Below are 16,376 nucleotides of genomic sequence, written 5' to 3'. Positions count from 1 at the left end.
AGGAAATTAATGAGGCCAGAAGTGTAGGAGTATAGTGAGGGCTCCAGATGAACCAAGTAGTAAAGATGTGAAGAAGCAAGATCCCATGGAAGATTTAAAACAAGAATGAGGATTCTACAATTTTGAACAGAAACTACTGTAGTTCCACATGCAGATCAATAGTGGATGAACTTTTTGAATGTGTTATGGCAGGAAGGATTTTGCATTACATTATGTTTACAAATTGTAGAAAGTGAGAAGCAAGAATGCCATGTAATACTCACGTCTAATATGGATAAAAGTAAGGATGAACTGAGGTACAGATACAGTCAGACAATGTTGGAGGTGAAAACAGGTAGTCTTAGTGATAACACACATCTTGAGTTCAAATATGTTGAAATGGCTGGGAACAGCATATTTCAGTCTCACACCATTGCCAGGGAGAAGAATGTAGTCAGTTGCAAGGGAATTGACAATATTTTTGATCTTCCCAATATCAGCAGTGTGTACCATCCATAAGATGCACTGCAGCAACTTGCTAATGTTCCTTCAGCAGCACCTTCCAAGCCCACAATCATGACACCAAGAAAGGCAAGGAAAGCAGATGCACAGATAGGATAAACAGACAAAGTTTTTTCCCTGGGGGTGGGGGAGTCCAGAACTAGAGGGCATAGGTTTAAGGTGAGGGGGAAAAGATATAAAAGAGACCTAAGGGGCAACTTCTTCCAACAGAGCATGGTATGTGTATGGAATGAGCTGCCAAAGGAAGTGGTGGAGGCTAGTACAATTGCAACATTTAAACGGCATCTGGATGGGTATAGGAATAGGACGGGTTTGGAGGAATATGGGACAGGTGCTGGCAGGTGGGACTAGTTTGGGTCTCTATGACTATGACTCTATGCACAAGAACACCTACACCTGCAGATTATCATACTAAATTGCACTCCATCCTGACTTGAACTATATTGCTGTTCTTTCACTGTCACTGGATCAAAATGTTTAAACTCCCTTCCAAACAGCACTGCTGGTGTACCTAACTCCTTTGAAGTGCAGTGGTTCAAGTAGCTTGCTATCATTTTATCAAAAACAATTAGGATGGACAATAAATGTTGACCTAACCAGCAATGCCTACATCTAATAGATATTTAAAACAAGAGAGAGCAACATGATATACAATCTGCCAAAATCTGCATAAATATGGTAATGTAATTACATGTAGTACTCCTATAATGCTGTAGTTACATTCCCATGTGATGTTATAGAAAGTTATGCAATAGAAATAATAGGGTCTATGAGAAAAACATGGTTGGGGCAAACCACCAAAAATACCAGTAAAAATCAAAACAAAAATTGTAGTTAGCCTAACACAAATGATAGCACAGTCTAAACAACTTTTGACCAGTTATAACTGACCTGTTATATGGTACTGTATAGTACAATTCATCAGAATCGTCAAATGATTACTCTTGAGTGACATCTATACCTACTGGTTGCACTACATTCTAGCCAGTCTTCTAATCCCATCCAATGGTGACACTGGACAAGTCAGATTCCATAATGAAAACTGCCTTGACAGATCAAGGGCTGAATCTTAATTTCTTTCGCTAAGTGTCAGTTTTGTAAAGTTTTACAGAGGGTTTCACATCATGTTGCTTGGAAACATCTATCACCTTATTTTACAAAGCCTGCCTGATTTATTATCAACCCTACTCTTTGGGGCCCCTCTCACACATTCTAGCACCATTATGCCATATGCTATTTCCAAACCAACTCACCACTTCCTGGGTAACCCAGAATTGACCAGCATCTGTGGTGCAGCTCTATCTTTAAAAAGGTATTGTGCACCCAGGCAACAGCTACCAGTCCGCAGCTGCCCTGCATGGTTCCTGACATTGGTCCTGGATGTGGCAGGCAATGGAAAATTGCTGCCTCTCTTTATGGGCAGGTACATGGAGATGCTGCTGATTGGGATAGGGTGATGCAGAGACAGGACGTCTTTTTCTCCCAGGCCAACATAGGATGCCATTCTACTGGAACCACGTCAACCTGGACCAGTGTTGCCATCTAAGCCAGGGCAGCCTCATCCATCTGCAAGAATGCACAGAATGCAAGAAGATGATAAACCACCTTCTCCATTCTGGCAATGGAAGTGCCACCATCTTCTTGTTGATATCTCACATTCACTCTACTTCTGCTGCTGTACCCACCATTTCCTGCAGCATCTTCCCCACTCATTCTCATCCTTGCGAACATCTGACCCTGACTAACCCTGAATCTCTTCTGCACAACTTACTCAACACCAAAGGACATCTCCATACATGCACCAAAAGTAACAGTGTGCCACTCACCTTTCTCTCCTTCACCCACTATGTGCAGAGTTTTCTGACTCTAACCATCCTGAGAGGCTGACTGACCAAGTCTAAGCCCCTGAACTGGTTCTTAAATTAACAGATTGCTCCCAGCTTCTTGTCCTCAGGCTGTAGTGACATTTTCACGATGCTTTTCCAAGTCTACTAGCACAAACATTTCACAATATCTTTAACGAAGCTCTTCAAAAGAAAGCGCAGGAACCGACTGATCACATGATGCTGACGTGGCGTCCAGTACTCCATGCAAAGTGACACTTATTTTCAGGAATGAGAATTGCGTACCAGCAAATGGAAGTTCGCTTCATTAAAAACGGTTGGCAATTCACAAATGCGTTACAGACAAATCGTGTTGAATGAACACGCATTATAAGACAACTACCTGTATCTTTAGATGATAATTACCAGAAGAACATTGATTCCTAAATCAACTTTGGCTTCATAAGCGCAACTTATGTTCAGAGAGGTATTACAATTTCAGGTTGTTGACAGAACCACCTTCTCTTACAGCAGTGCAGCAGCACTTGCACGAAGTTAACTGCAACCTCAATGATTAGGAAGGTGTAACTATCTTCAACAGCATTAACGCGTGTGATGAGTAATTATTTCACTTGCAGTAATCCGTTTACATGATTTAACATACTTCAACTGTACAGTAATCTGATTGTGGTTTTAACTTGGCACTTTCTAAATTGTTGGTCTTCTGCAACAAACAGCAAACCCAGCACCTGCCAGACTGATGTAGGCTTAGAAGTTTATTTAAAGGACAGTACAATATTGCTGCATATTCTCTTCAAAGAATATATATAGTTGTGAAGGCTAAAGGAACAAATTTAAAAGTAATTAATTTTTTCTTTCTTGAACATCTTTTGGAAATTCTTTTATTTGGAATGAAACATAAATATGAAGCACAAAAAAGCTAACAAAACCAGAACACACAAAAACATTCATATAATGAACTTGATTTTTATAGTACTTTAAAGATTGCAAGTTACATTAAAGGAGTTTCAAATTAAATCAAATAACTCTGACATAGAGTTGCATATATGAGGACAGGTGACTAAAAACCTGGTCAGATATAAGAAGAATCTTTAAGGAAAAAGGGGAGTGAAACAAAGTTAAGAAAAACAATCATGGATGAAGATTCCAGAAACAGATGAGCTGAGCAGGGGTGAGGCTGGGTAACATTTTGGATGTTAAAGTGACTGTTTTGGTGTTGAATCAGATATATGGCTGGAAAAAAATCTTTACGTCAGCTTTAAGATCAAGATTGTCAGCAATGTGGTTCAAATGCCAAGTGTAAAAGCTGGCTATATTTTTGCAACCGAGGTTGCAGTACAGTCATAGAGTCATAGAGACGTACAGCATGCAAACAGACCCTTTGGTCCAACCCGTCCATGCCGACCAGATATCCCAACCCAATCTAGTCCCACCTGCCAGCACCCGGCCAATATCCCTCTAAGTCCTTCCTATTCATATACCCATCCAAATGCCTCTTAAATGTTGCAATTGTACTAGCCTCCACTACTTCCTCTAGCAGCTCATTCCATATACACATACTACCCTCTGCATGAAAAAGTTTCCCCTTAGGTCTCTTTTATATCTTTCCCCTCTCACCCTAAACCTATGTCCTCTAGTTCTGGACTCCCCCACCCCCAGGGAAAAGACTTTGTCTGTTTATCCTATCCATTCCCCTCATGATTTTGTAACCCTCCATAAAGGTCACCGCTCAGCCTCCGACGCTCCAGGGAAAACAGCCCCAGCCTAATCAGCCTCTCCCGATAGTTCAAATCCTCCAACCCTGCCAACATCCTTGTAAATCTTTTCTGAACCCTTTTAAGTTTCATAATATCTGTCCAATAAGAAGGAGACCAGAATTGCATGTAATATTCCAACAGTGGCCTAACTAATGACCTCCTAACCCCTGTACTCAATACTCTGACCAATAAAGGAAAGTATACTAAACTCTGAGTGGAAATAAACTGGTAATAAACTGGTCAACAATGACCAGACAGAATTTCTTTTCCTGACTTTGTGGGCGTGGTCCTATAAAGTCCATTCAATGTGTTCCCACAGTCCAAGTGGATGTGGCTGATGGCTCATTTTGATTTTAATTTCCTGTCCCGGTTCTGTCTTTGCACATGTAGAGCATCTCTGCCAAAATTTAGTTATGTCTCTTCCCATTCCTTTCCACATGCAGCATCAGATATTAGCTGGATAATTTTAACCATCCCTACGTGTTCTAATCGATGGTAAGCACTACATAGGATCTGTTGGAAAATGTGGAAGCTACCACTTTACCTTCCTTTAAATATCATCGGCTACTAATATTGCCATCTTTAATCCATTCCACTTTTTCCTGTGAGCTAGCTGCTTCTTGTAAACCTAAAGGGTTCCATTCATCATCTTTGACTTCTTGATGTCTCACAGCTGCTTTCGTTATCACTTTCTGTCCTGGCACTGCTTTTGCTGTATACTCATTACTTCTCGCTCTGTGCCTGAATTGGTGTGCTTTTACTTTATTTACTGCGGCCTCTTTTAGCTCGATTGCTGCAGCTATTAGATCCTTGACTAGGGTCTCATGTTGAATTACACTACCACCCGAGGTAACATAACCTCATCTTGTTCATGACATCATGTAGTCAAGGACCACACTGAAAGCATATCCACTGTCTGACTAGATGTTAATCCTTTGTCCTTTTCCTAACTGCAGAGCAGCAGTAAGTACTTTTAGGTTGATGACCTGGGCAGAGGGACATCCTTCTATCCTATTTCCTGCCAAATATTCCCCTTTCAAATTAACTACGGCTTGCCCCATACATCCTCAACTGGATATAATACTTCCATTTTCTAACTCCAAACATACATTTCACATCTGGCCCCACTAATGGTTCTTCCTTAACACGAGCCTGTTTCTCCTCTTCCTGCTCCGTGAGGGGGATACAATCATGTGTCTGTCCTTCCTGATCCACATAACTTGTTAGGTTCTCCCTATTATCTTTAACCATTTCCAAATGCTTGTCTCCTGGCAATAGTGCGGATTCAGATTTGGTTCGCCAGCCGTCTATAACACCTCTCAGTTTGTCAGCTTCTAATTGCTGGATGATTCTATGTGGGGATTAAAATACCAATTTCCCTAGTTGTGTCAACTGGGAGGATGTCATTAGTGCCCATGTAGTACATGGGATGGCCAGACACTCAAGTGTAGTCCCATCATGACTGGATCCATTTTATCTGAAGAGTATCCCACAAGCTAGAGCTTGTCTCTGTGTCTGTAACACTACTGCAGGATGACTGCCCTTGGCTTTCATTGCAAAAGAGGTGAAAGGGCTTTTTCAGGTCAGGGAGTCCTAGTGCTAGTGCGGAGGCCAGTGTCTATTTGATTTTAACAAAGGCCATCTCTTGCTCAAATCACCATTCAATTTTCTCTGAGCTCACCCACCCTCCTTTGCTAAGGTCTTGCAGGAGTTCAACTAGTTCGCCGTAATTTTTGACAAAGTTCCTGCAATAGTTAAAAGGTCCTAGGACTTGTCTTATCCTTACAACAGTAAATGAATTCTTTTTTCATTTCCAATATTGCAATTGAATTATTATCACCTGTCCAATTCCAGAAATCTGGAGAGATTCACAGTCCATGGAGTACAATTTTGTAATATTTTAAAATAGAAGTCAAATATTTCTGTTTGATTCAAACAAAACAGTTTGTTCTTTCTCTGAGATGTCCCATTTTTTAAAAAGTTAGTTCATAACTCATTCTAGATATCTCTATGTAAATTTGTCCAAATTCAAAGTTCTGTTTTATTCTCTCAATGTCACTAACAACATTAAAAGTATTAAGCATTAGAAATTCCAATGTTTCCACAGTACTTCTCCAATGCTGACAAATAAAATACCTCCAAACATTCCTCATCAAGCAGAATGGGTTAATTATTAATTCCATCATCCTTATCTCCTCCTCCTGCAAGAAAATAAGAGTAATTCTTTAAGAAAAAGCCTACCTTCTTTGCCTTTTCTAATTCCTCTATCAGGGTTTGCAGATTTTAGAAACCGTGTCTGCGTGGGTTTCCTCCGGGTGCTCCAGTTTCCTCCCACAGTCCAAAGATGTGCGGGTCAGGTGAATTGGCCATGCTAAATTGCCTGTAGTGTTAGGTAAGGGGTAAATGTAGGGGTATGGGTGGGTTGCGCTTCGGCGGGTCAGTGTGGACTTGTTGGGCCGAAGGGCCTGTTTCCACACTGTAAGTCTAATCTAATCTAATCTAGAACATACCATCAGAATTTTGTTCAAGAATTACATTTCCAAGATTCCAAATTTTCTATTATTTTCATACTTTCACACCAAAGTACATTTATAATGAGCAAATCTTATAATCCGGAATTAAAGATTCACTCGTGTTAAAATGGTATTTGGAAGTTCACTCTGGCGAAAAAGTGCAATTCCAAATATGATAATTTCTGGAATTAAAATTTCAAAAGTAAATTTTTTTACTAAACTTTACAAACCAAAAATTTAAATCAACATTCCATTGCAGATTTCTGCTTGACACACCCATTGATAGTTTCTTAAAAGGACATTACAGTAACTATGTATGTCCCACATTTATAGAGGCATACCACACTTTTGCATCACCATAGATTCCCAAAATGTAAACTAACGTCAAAGGATCCCCAGATCTCAAGCTCCAGGGAACAAAAATGCACAAATTGCACAAGACAACGTTTAGCAACCAACCAACAAAGGTGCAATCAAACCAGACCACAAAGAGTTAACCCTTCTACAAGGTTGAGTGAACTAGCACAGAAAACTGTCTCCCTCTTTCCCTTTCTCAAATGTGAACACTGCAGCTGTTTTAGCTTGTTTCAATCCCTTTTTCGTTCTGCTTAAACAAAGCCGCAAGAATGATGAGCCTTTTTTGTACCTTTCCAAGTCTGGAATTAATACCTTAATTTATTCTCAAAAACAATCTGCAGAATATAATTATAGGGACTCCAGCAGATCTTATCCTTTCCAACACTTCTTGCCATTTCCCCAGATTCCCTACCGACGATGTCTGAGGCAATCCGTTGCTTCTAATCATCGTTATTTCTTTGCCCACGGATTTCCAACATTTTATAAATCTTTTCCTTACACTTCCGAGACACTCCGCCTCATGCTTTTCCTTGCACATTCGCTCCCGAAGCATTCCACCCCGCTCTTTTCCTTGCGGTTTCACGCCCCTTACACCATTTTGCGTCTAAATGCTGGATTAGGCTGTTTAATTCTGTTTATCCCTTGTTGGCCATTTTGTATCTTTCAAATATAGGCAGGCCTTACACCAAGGATGGAATCATGTCAGGTACAAGGGAAAGGACATGGTGAATGAGTCAAAGGCAACAGCTTCAGATTCCCCAATGTTTAGCTGGTGTAAATTTCTGCTTAGTTAGTAATGACAGTAAGACGAAAAATGACAAATTAGAGGCAGTGAAGGGGTCAACGAAGATAGCAATGAGGTAGAGCTGAGTGTTGCCAGTGTACATTCAGGGTCTGTCATTGCATCTTTGGATGAAGTTGCCAAGGGGTGACATATGTAGATGTGAAGTAGCAGAGGCCAAGAAATGATACTTGGAGCACACTAGAAGAATAAAATTGTTGGCTTATTAGGAAAATGTTTCTGGTTCACCATCTCTTGAAACTTTTACAATGGCCTTCATGGATTAGAGAGGAAGGTCTCATCCCCATATCCAGAACCATACAGCACAGAGAGACACCTTTTGGTCCAATTCACCCATACCGACCAAGATTCCCAAGCTAAACTAGTCTCCGTTTAATTGCATCCATTTCCCTCTAAACCTTTCCTATTTGTACAGTTACCTAAATGTCTTTTAACTGTTAAAACTGTACCTGCATCTACCATCTCCAGTTAAGTGTACCTATGAACTACCCTCTGAGTGAAAAGTTTGCCTGTCAGGTCACTTTTAACCCTCTCACCTTAAAAATATGCCTTCTAGTTTTGAACTCCTCCAACTTAGGGCAAAAACATTTGTTATTCATCTTATCTATACCACTCATAATTTTATAAACCTCTATAAGGTTTATAGAAGGTTTATAAGGTTTATAAACCTCCTAATTTCCTATGCTTCAGAGAAAAACGTTCCAGCCTAACCAGTCTCTCCCTATAACTCAAAACCTCCAGTCCTGGAAACATTCTCAAAAATCTTTTCTACACCTTTGACACTGCTTACAAAGAACTATGTACCTGAACCCCTCAATCTTTCTGTTCGTATATCAGATTATAATATTAAAAGAATCCATCAACCAGATTTCTTAATAACCAATTATGGGATTATTGTTTAATCAAAAAAATGCTCAATAAAGATTCTATAATGGATTAACTTACAGTCAGTAAAATAAAAGTACATACAGCTACAAACATTCCAGATCTTCATAGGTGTTTTTTTTAAATGGCTTTTTTCCACCTCACCAAGAAATTGCAAGGTGGACTGATAGAAAGGAGATGGACCGGGCTTATGGAGTGCATATGTCGTGCAATAACTGTACATCACAGGCTCAAAGGAACAATTGATCATTAACTGTCCCTCATGACCCTGTGTTTATAAACAAATACGTCTGTAGACTCAATAAACATAAATGGTACCCACCATCTCTCCAGCCACATGCAAGCAACTCAGAATCGCTCAGAGCAATGCAGGCTGCTTGATCTGCACCCCAAACATCACTCCTTCCACAACCAGCACATAGGGGCAGCACTGTGTACCATGCACAAGATGTACTGCAGCAACTCATCAGCAAACCTCAGATAGCACCTTCCAAACTCACAACCTCTATCACCTGGAAGGATAAAGGCAATGGGTGCATGGGAACTAACTTCAAAATATGTTGTGCATTGATGCTTCACAATAATGAGATCAAAATCTTGGAACTCCCTTCCTAGCAGTAGTGAAAATATATTTGCAGCTGGTGGACCACAGTTGTTCAAGGCAGTGGCTCTCCACTACCTTCACCAGATGGACAACAAATGCTGGTCTTGTCAACAACATCCACACCCCATGAAGAAAGAAAAAAAGTCAGGTTTGTAGTAGAAATTAATGCACAAATTTCATCCTCTCAAACTGCATGGATCAGTTGGAGCGACAGCTGAACACACTGAAGACACAAATGAAGCCGAGAGTGTTAAAGATAATAGGTTCAGGTAGTTGGTCTAAGGGCATTTCAGTCGATAGATGGTTGACTGCTAGAAGAGGTAGGCGGGTAGTACAGGTGTCTCCTCTGGCTAGCCCCCTCTCAAACAAGTATACAATTTCAGATCCTTTTGGGGAGAACAGCCTTGCAGGGAAAAATAGCAACAGCCAATTCCTTGGCACCACGACTGTTAAACGGTGTATGGCTTTTATTCCTGATGAAGGGCTTTTGCCCGAAATGTCGATTTCGCTGCTCCTTGGATGCTGCCTGAAATGCTGTGCTCTTCCAGCACCACTAATCTAGAATGTGGTTTCCAGCATCTGCAGTCATTGCCATACACTGAGGTAAAAACAAAGTCCAAGTAAGCAGTTGTGATAGGGGACTCTCTAGCCGGGGCACAGACAGGCATTTCTGCGGCTGTGAGCAAGATTCCAGGATAGTGTGTTGCCTCCCTGATGCGAGGATCAAGAACATCGCGGAGCAGTTGCAGCAAATTCTCAAAGGAGAGCATGAACAACCAGAGGTCATTGTCCACATTGGTATCAATGACACTGGCACCAATGACATTGGCAGAAAAAGGGCAGAGTGAATATAGGAAGTTAGGCAGGATGTTAAGGAGAACATCTTCAAGGGTAGTAATCTCTGCATTAATCCTGGTGTCGTGTGCTAGTTAGAGCAGGAATAAGAGGCTAGGCAGATACATGCATGGCTGAACAGCGGGTGTAGGGAATAGGGATTAGGATTTTTGGATCATAGGGATCTGTTCTGGGGCAGAGGTGACCTGTACAAGAGGGACAAGTTGCACCTGAACTGGAGGGGGAAACCAATGTCCTGGTGGGGAGATTTACTAGAACTACTTGGGATGGTTTAAACTAGTTTGGCAGAGGGGTGGAATCCTAAATGTAGTGAGACAAAAGAAAATGTTGAGGCAAATATAACAGTTAAAGAGAGTAAGTTAAACAGGGCAGGCAAGAGCATGGCAGGGAATGAGTGAAGACTGATCAATATAAATGCATTTATTTCAGTGCAAGAAACCGGACAGATAAGGCAAACATATTCAGGTATGATTATGTACATAGGACTGGAATATCATAGCGATTACAAAATCATGGCTGAAGGAGGTACAGGAGTGGCGCCTCGATGTTCTGGGGTACAGATGCTATAGGAGAATAGAAGGAGAGGCAAGAGAGGGTGGGGTGAGGCATTTTTGATTAAGGAAAAAACTGTGGTAGTAATTAGAGAGGATATTCTTGAGGGATCGTCTCGTGAAGCTATACAGGTGAAAGTGAGAAATAAGAAGGGAGGTGATCACTTTGATATGATACTATAAACTACTCCATTAGTCAGCAAGAAATTAAGGAGCAAATATGTAGGGAGATCGCAGATTGCTATCAGATAGCTGTAAGAAAAGATTGTAACAGTAAGGGATTTTTACTTTCAAAATGTAGGTTTGGATTGCCATAGTGTTAAAGGTTTGGATGGTGAGGAATGTAGATGGCTATACTAGAGAAGGGGCAAAACCTGACCTCATGTTGGGAAATTAGACAAGGCAAGTGACTGAGGTAGTAGTCAGGGAACACTTTGAGACAAGCAACCATAATGCTATTTAAAATAGATATGAAAAGGATAGGTTTGATTCAGAAGTTAAAATTCCAAACTGGGGCACGGCCAATTTTAATAGTATTAGAGAGGAACTTTCAAAAGTTAATTGGAGGAGACTGTTTTTGGGTAAAGGGATGTCTGGTAAGTGGGAGACTTTCAAAAGCAAGATAACGAGAGTTTAGCGCCAGCATGCTCCTGTTAGTGCAAAGGACAAAGTTGGCATGATTGGGAACATTGCATGACTAGAGATATTGAGGCTCTGTTCAAGAGAAACAAGGAGGCATACGTCAGGTATAGGCAACTTCTTGAGGAGTACAGAGGGTGAAAAATACACTTAGGAAGGAAATCAGGAGGGGAACAAGGGGACATGAGATAGCTTTGGCAGATAAGGTAAAAGAAAATCCAAAGAGATTCTAAAAGTATATTAAAAGCAAAAGAGTAATTAGGGAGACAATAGGATGGCTTTAAGGTCAACGAGGTCATCTATGTGTGGAAACACAGGCGATGGGTGAGATCCTAAATGAATATTTTTTATCAGTATTTATTGTACAGAAAGACATGGAAGCTAGGTAACGCAGGGAAATAAATAGTAACGTCTTGAAAAGAGTCCACATTGCCAAAGAGGAAAAGTGCTGGAGCTCTTAAAACACAAATCTCCAGGACCTGATCAAATTCATCCCAAAATATTGTGATTAGATTAGATTAGATTCCCTACGGTGTAGAAACAGGCCCTTCGGCCCAACCAGTCCACACCAACCCTCCGAAGAGTAACCCACCAGACCCATTTCCCTCTGACTAATGCACCTAACACTATGGGCAATTTAGCATGGCCAATTCACCTGGCCTGCACATTTTTGGATTGTGGGAGGAAACCGGAGCACCCGGAGGAAATCCACAGAGACACGGAGAATGTACAAACTCCACACAGGCAGTTGCCCGAGGCTGGAATCGAACCTGGGACCCTGTTGCTGTGAGGCAGCAAGGCTAACCACTGAGCCACCGTGCCACCCGGGAAGCTAGGGGAAAAGGTTACAGGGCCCCTAGCAGAGATGCTTGTATCATTGACAGCCATGAGTGAGGTGCCAGAAGCTGGAGGGTGGATAATGTTATGCCATTATTTAAGAAAGGCTACAAAGAAAAGCCTGGAAACTACAAACTGGTGAGCCTAACGTCAGTTGTTGGAGGGGATTCTGAGAGACAGGATCTACATGCATGTGGAAATGCAATGACTGATTAATGATAGTCCTCATAGCTTTTTACATAGTAAACCATGTCACACAAATTTGAGTGATTAATTTGTAGAAGTGACCAAGAAGATAGATGAAGGCAGAGTGGTAGAGATTGTTTACATGGATTTTAGCAAGACCTTCAACAAGACTGGTAGATTGGTTAGTAAGGTTAGATCAAATGGAATGCAGGGAGAGCTAGCCAATTGGATACAAATTGGCTTGACAGTAGGAGACAGAGGGTGGTGGTCAAAGGTTGTTGTTCATAGTGTTGGCCTGTGACCAGCAGTGTACTGCAAGGATCAGTACTGGGTCCACTGCTGTTCTTCATTTATATAAAATGATTTGGTTGAAAACATAGGAGGCATAGTTAGTATGTTTGCAGATGACATCAACAATGGTGATATAATGAACAGTGAAGGATATTATGATTAGATTAGATTAGATTACCTACAGTATGGAAACAGGCCGGTCGGCCCAATAAGTCCACACCAACCCTCCGAATAGTAACCCAGCCAGGCCCATTCCCCTACCATATATATTTACCCCTGACTAATGGACAATTTAGCATGGCCAATTCACCTGACCTGATTGTAGGAGGAAATCCACACAGACACGGGGAGAATATGCAAACTCCACACAGACAGTTGCCCGAGGTAGGAATCGAACCAGAATCCCTGGCGCTGTGAGGCAGCAGTGCTAACCATTGAGCCACAGTGCCACCCCGTGTTATCTAAGAATACAGGGTCTTGATCAACTGGGCAGAAATGGGTACTGCAGATGCTGGAGATTAGAGTCAAGATTAGACTGGTGCTGAAAAAGCACAGCAGATCAGGCAGTATCCGAGCAGCAGGAAAATTGACATTTTGGGCAAAAGCCCTTCATCCTGGCCTCATTCCTGATGAAGGGCTTTTGCCCGAAACACAATTTTCCTGTTCCTCGTATGCTGCCTGATCTGCTGTGCTTTTCCAGCGCCACTCTAATTTTGACTCTTGATCAACTTGGGCCAGGAGCCGAGGAATGGCAGATGGAGTTTAATTTAGATTAATGCAAGGTGTTGTAATTTTGTCAGACAAATCAAGGCAGGACTTACACAGTTAATAGTAGGACCCTGGGGAGTGTTGTCAAAAAAGAGACTGATGGGTGCAAGGACATAGTTCCATGAAAGTAGCATGACAGGTAGACAGGGTGGTGAAGAAGGTATTTGGCGTGTTTGCTTTTATCGGTCAGAACACTGAGTACAGGAGTTGGAACATCATCTTACAATTGTACAATACATCAATAAGACCACATTTTCAGTACTGAGTACAATTCTGGCCACTCTGCAAATAGGAGAGATGTTATTAAACTGGAAAGGGAGCAAAAAAATTCCAAGGATGCTTATGAGACTGGAAGGCTTTAGTTATAAGGAGTGGGTGGATAGGCTGAGACATTTTCCCATGGAGTGTAGGAGGCTGAGGGTGAGCCAGTATAGAGGTTTTATAAAATCATGAGGGGCATAGGAAAGGTGAATAGCCAGAACAGGAGAGTCCAAAACTAACAGGCATAGGTTTAAGGTGAGACGGGAGAGAATTAAAAGGGACGTGATGGGCAACTTCTTCCACACAGAGGGTGGTGCATACATGGAGTGAATTGCCAGAGGGAAGTGTTAGAGGTGGGTACAATTACAACATTGAAAAGACATCTGGACAGGTACACGGATAGGAAAGGTTTAGAGGGATATGGGTCAAACACACGCAATGGATGTAGTTAAATTTAGGAAGTTTAGTCAGCATTGACTAGTTGAGGCAAAGGGCCTGTTTTTGTGCTGAATGACTCTATGAGGCTATTTCTGTATCAGGTTATTATCTTCAAGGGTGAAGTAAGTAACACCTTCCAATCTGATCTAGAGACTGGAAGAAGGACTATGCTGCTTTCAACTACTCCCACAGCTAAACAGCCAAATTTCTTGCAATACGTCTGTAGATATGCAGTGGATTTAAAATGCCAAAATGCCAGCAATACAGAAAGACTGTTTTGTCCCACTTCTGGAATTCAAACAAAATCAAGTTATACCATGACAGGGTCATAATATATATATAGTGGTCATAAATAGAAAATTATCTCATCATTCTAAGAATTCATCTTACATGCTAATGGAATGCTTGGTCTCTGCAGTCAGCTATTGAACACTGAAGATTCGTCACTTACCAGTCGTGAGTCAATTAGTCTTGTAGCAGCTTCTTTGTGAGTGGCCACTGAACAGAGATAGCATATCAAGTTCAACTTAGCTCTTGGAGCCCCTGACGCCTTCTCTCCAGATTCAATCAAGGAGCACAGGTGCTGTATGTAATTGGTCCAGTCCTGTCCCTTTAGGGATATCAGTTTCTCCGCTGCAATTTATCAAACCACAATTACACTTTTTTTTCAAACCTTTACAATGTAATGGTTTGCTTAGACAGCCCTAACACATTCTTTAATTATTAAAGCATCATCAGCAAGGAAAAACGCAAAACGCTGTGAAGTTAATATAACCAACCGACAGGTAAGCACTCAATTGCTCAAATGGTTTAAGAGTTATTCTTTAGGACTCTGGTGGTGCAGTGGTAGTGTCCTACCTCTGAGCCAAGAGGCTCAGCTTGATGCCTCACCTGCACCAGAGGTGTGTAATAATATCCATGAATAGGTTGATGAAAAAGTCTCTAAAGAACTGGTAGCGAAGAAAAATAGCTGTTCATTGTTTGTCCTTTTCTATTTGGAATTTTGTGGAACACATACCAATTGCTCTGCTGAAATCTCAGGATCCAAAAATGTGCCGCAGTCATCTAAATATGGCAGATGTTTACCTTATTCATATAAGATTGTCATTGAGCAGTAATAAGAATTCAAAATCATTTTATCCATACTTCCCAGATATAGAAATAGTGATCATACCTCTAGATGGTGTCAGAGGGAAACAAATATGAATAAAATGTAATCAGCACATCTGCTGGGAAGGACAATACAACATAATTTAGGAATACAATTTGATTAGAGCAAATGTTTTCTTTATTTGAAAAGTGACAGCTCTCAGCTTGCTAAAGTAGCATGTCCTGCCTCAATAAGAAACATCACCAAAGTATTTTGATTCACTTTTTGTAGGTAAATCAACACAAAGGGGAATTGTAAAGCAGATTATTTAATAACTAGCTTGAGGGGTATTTTCTGCAAGTTTGCTTATTCAATAACTGTAGTCTGAGCCAAGAACTGAAAGCACTTTCATGGCAAATAAGTTCTATTTTCTCTCACATCGAGTTATTTTTGTGCCTAATTGAAATAGGGAAAGGACACCATAGGGGAAAGAAGTAATGAATATTGATAGGCAGCGATCAGTAAGAAATGGCCAGGTTAGTTGGTATAAGTCAACGTGGCTACTAGCTCCCAATAACATTAGCTTAAGTCAAGGTTAAGTATACTAACTTACAAATCAGAAGCTTTCAGTTTCAAGTAATAATTCAAGACATGTTGCAGGGAGTTCTATATTGAAGGAGCAATCCTTCAGATTAGATTTGAAACATAGGCTCCGTCATTTTCTTCTAATAATGGCTCAACAAAATTCCATTGCACAATTTAAAGAAGATGGGGATGGATAGGCATCTGGCCAATCTTTGTTCTGGCAACTATTCCCATGAAAACCAAATCAAGTGCACTTACCTCTATATAGAACCACAGAATCCCTATAGTGTGGAAGCAGGCTATTTGACCCAGCCAGTTCACACTGACTTGCTGAAGAGCATCCCTATCCAACACATCCCCTCCTGATCCCTGTAATCCTGCATTTCCCAATGCTACTATATCTAGCTGCACATCCCTGGACACTATGGGCAATTTCCCATTGCCAATCAACCTAACCTGCATATCTTTGGACTGCGGAAAGAAACCAAAACACTTAGAGGAAACTCACGCAGATATAATGAGAATGTGCAAACTCCAAAGACAGTCACCGAGAATAGAATCCAATCTGGGTACCCAGTGTTACGAGACAGTAGTGCTAACCACTGAACAATC

The 16,376-nt window shown here is 41.1% G+C and overlaps 1 protein-coding gene across 8 annotated transcripts in view; it reads right to left on the bottom strand.

Moving 5' to 3' along the window:
* Nucleotides 1-16,376, bottom strand: part of ulk4 (unc-51 like kinase 4) — a 496,983-nt gene that overhangs the window by 415,598 nt on the left and 65,009 nt on the right. For all 8 annotated transcript variants that reach the window (XM_060850207.1, XM_060850208.1, XM_060850213.1 and 5 more), the window contains one exon: nucleotides 14,541-14,722. In XM_060850207.1, the coding sequence (XP_060706190.1) occupies nucleotides 14,541-14,722 (182 nt within the window). The remainder of the gene's footprint in view (nucleotides 1-14,540; nucleotides 14,723-16,376) is intronic.

The sequence above is a fragment of the Hemiscyllium ocellatum genome, chromosome 34 (assembly GCF_020745735.1).
Source record: "Hemiscyllium ocellatum isolate sHemOce1 chromosome 34, sHemOce1.pat.X.cur, whole genome shotgun sequence".
NCBI classification, from domain to species: domain Eukaryota; kingdom Metazoa; phylum Chordata; class Chondrichthyes; order Orectolobiformes; family Hemiscylliidae; genus Hemiscyllium; species Hemiscyllium ocellatum.
This window is presented reverse-complemented; position numbering and strand designations above follow the sequence as displayed.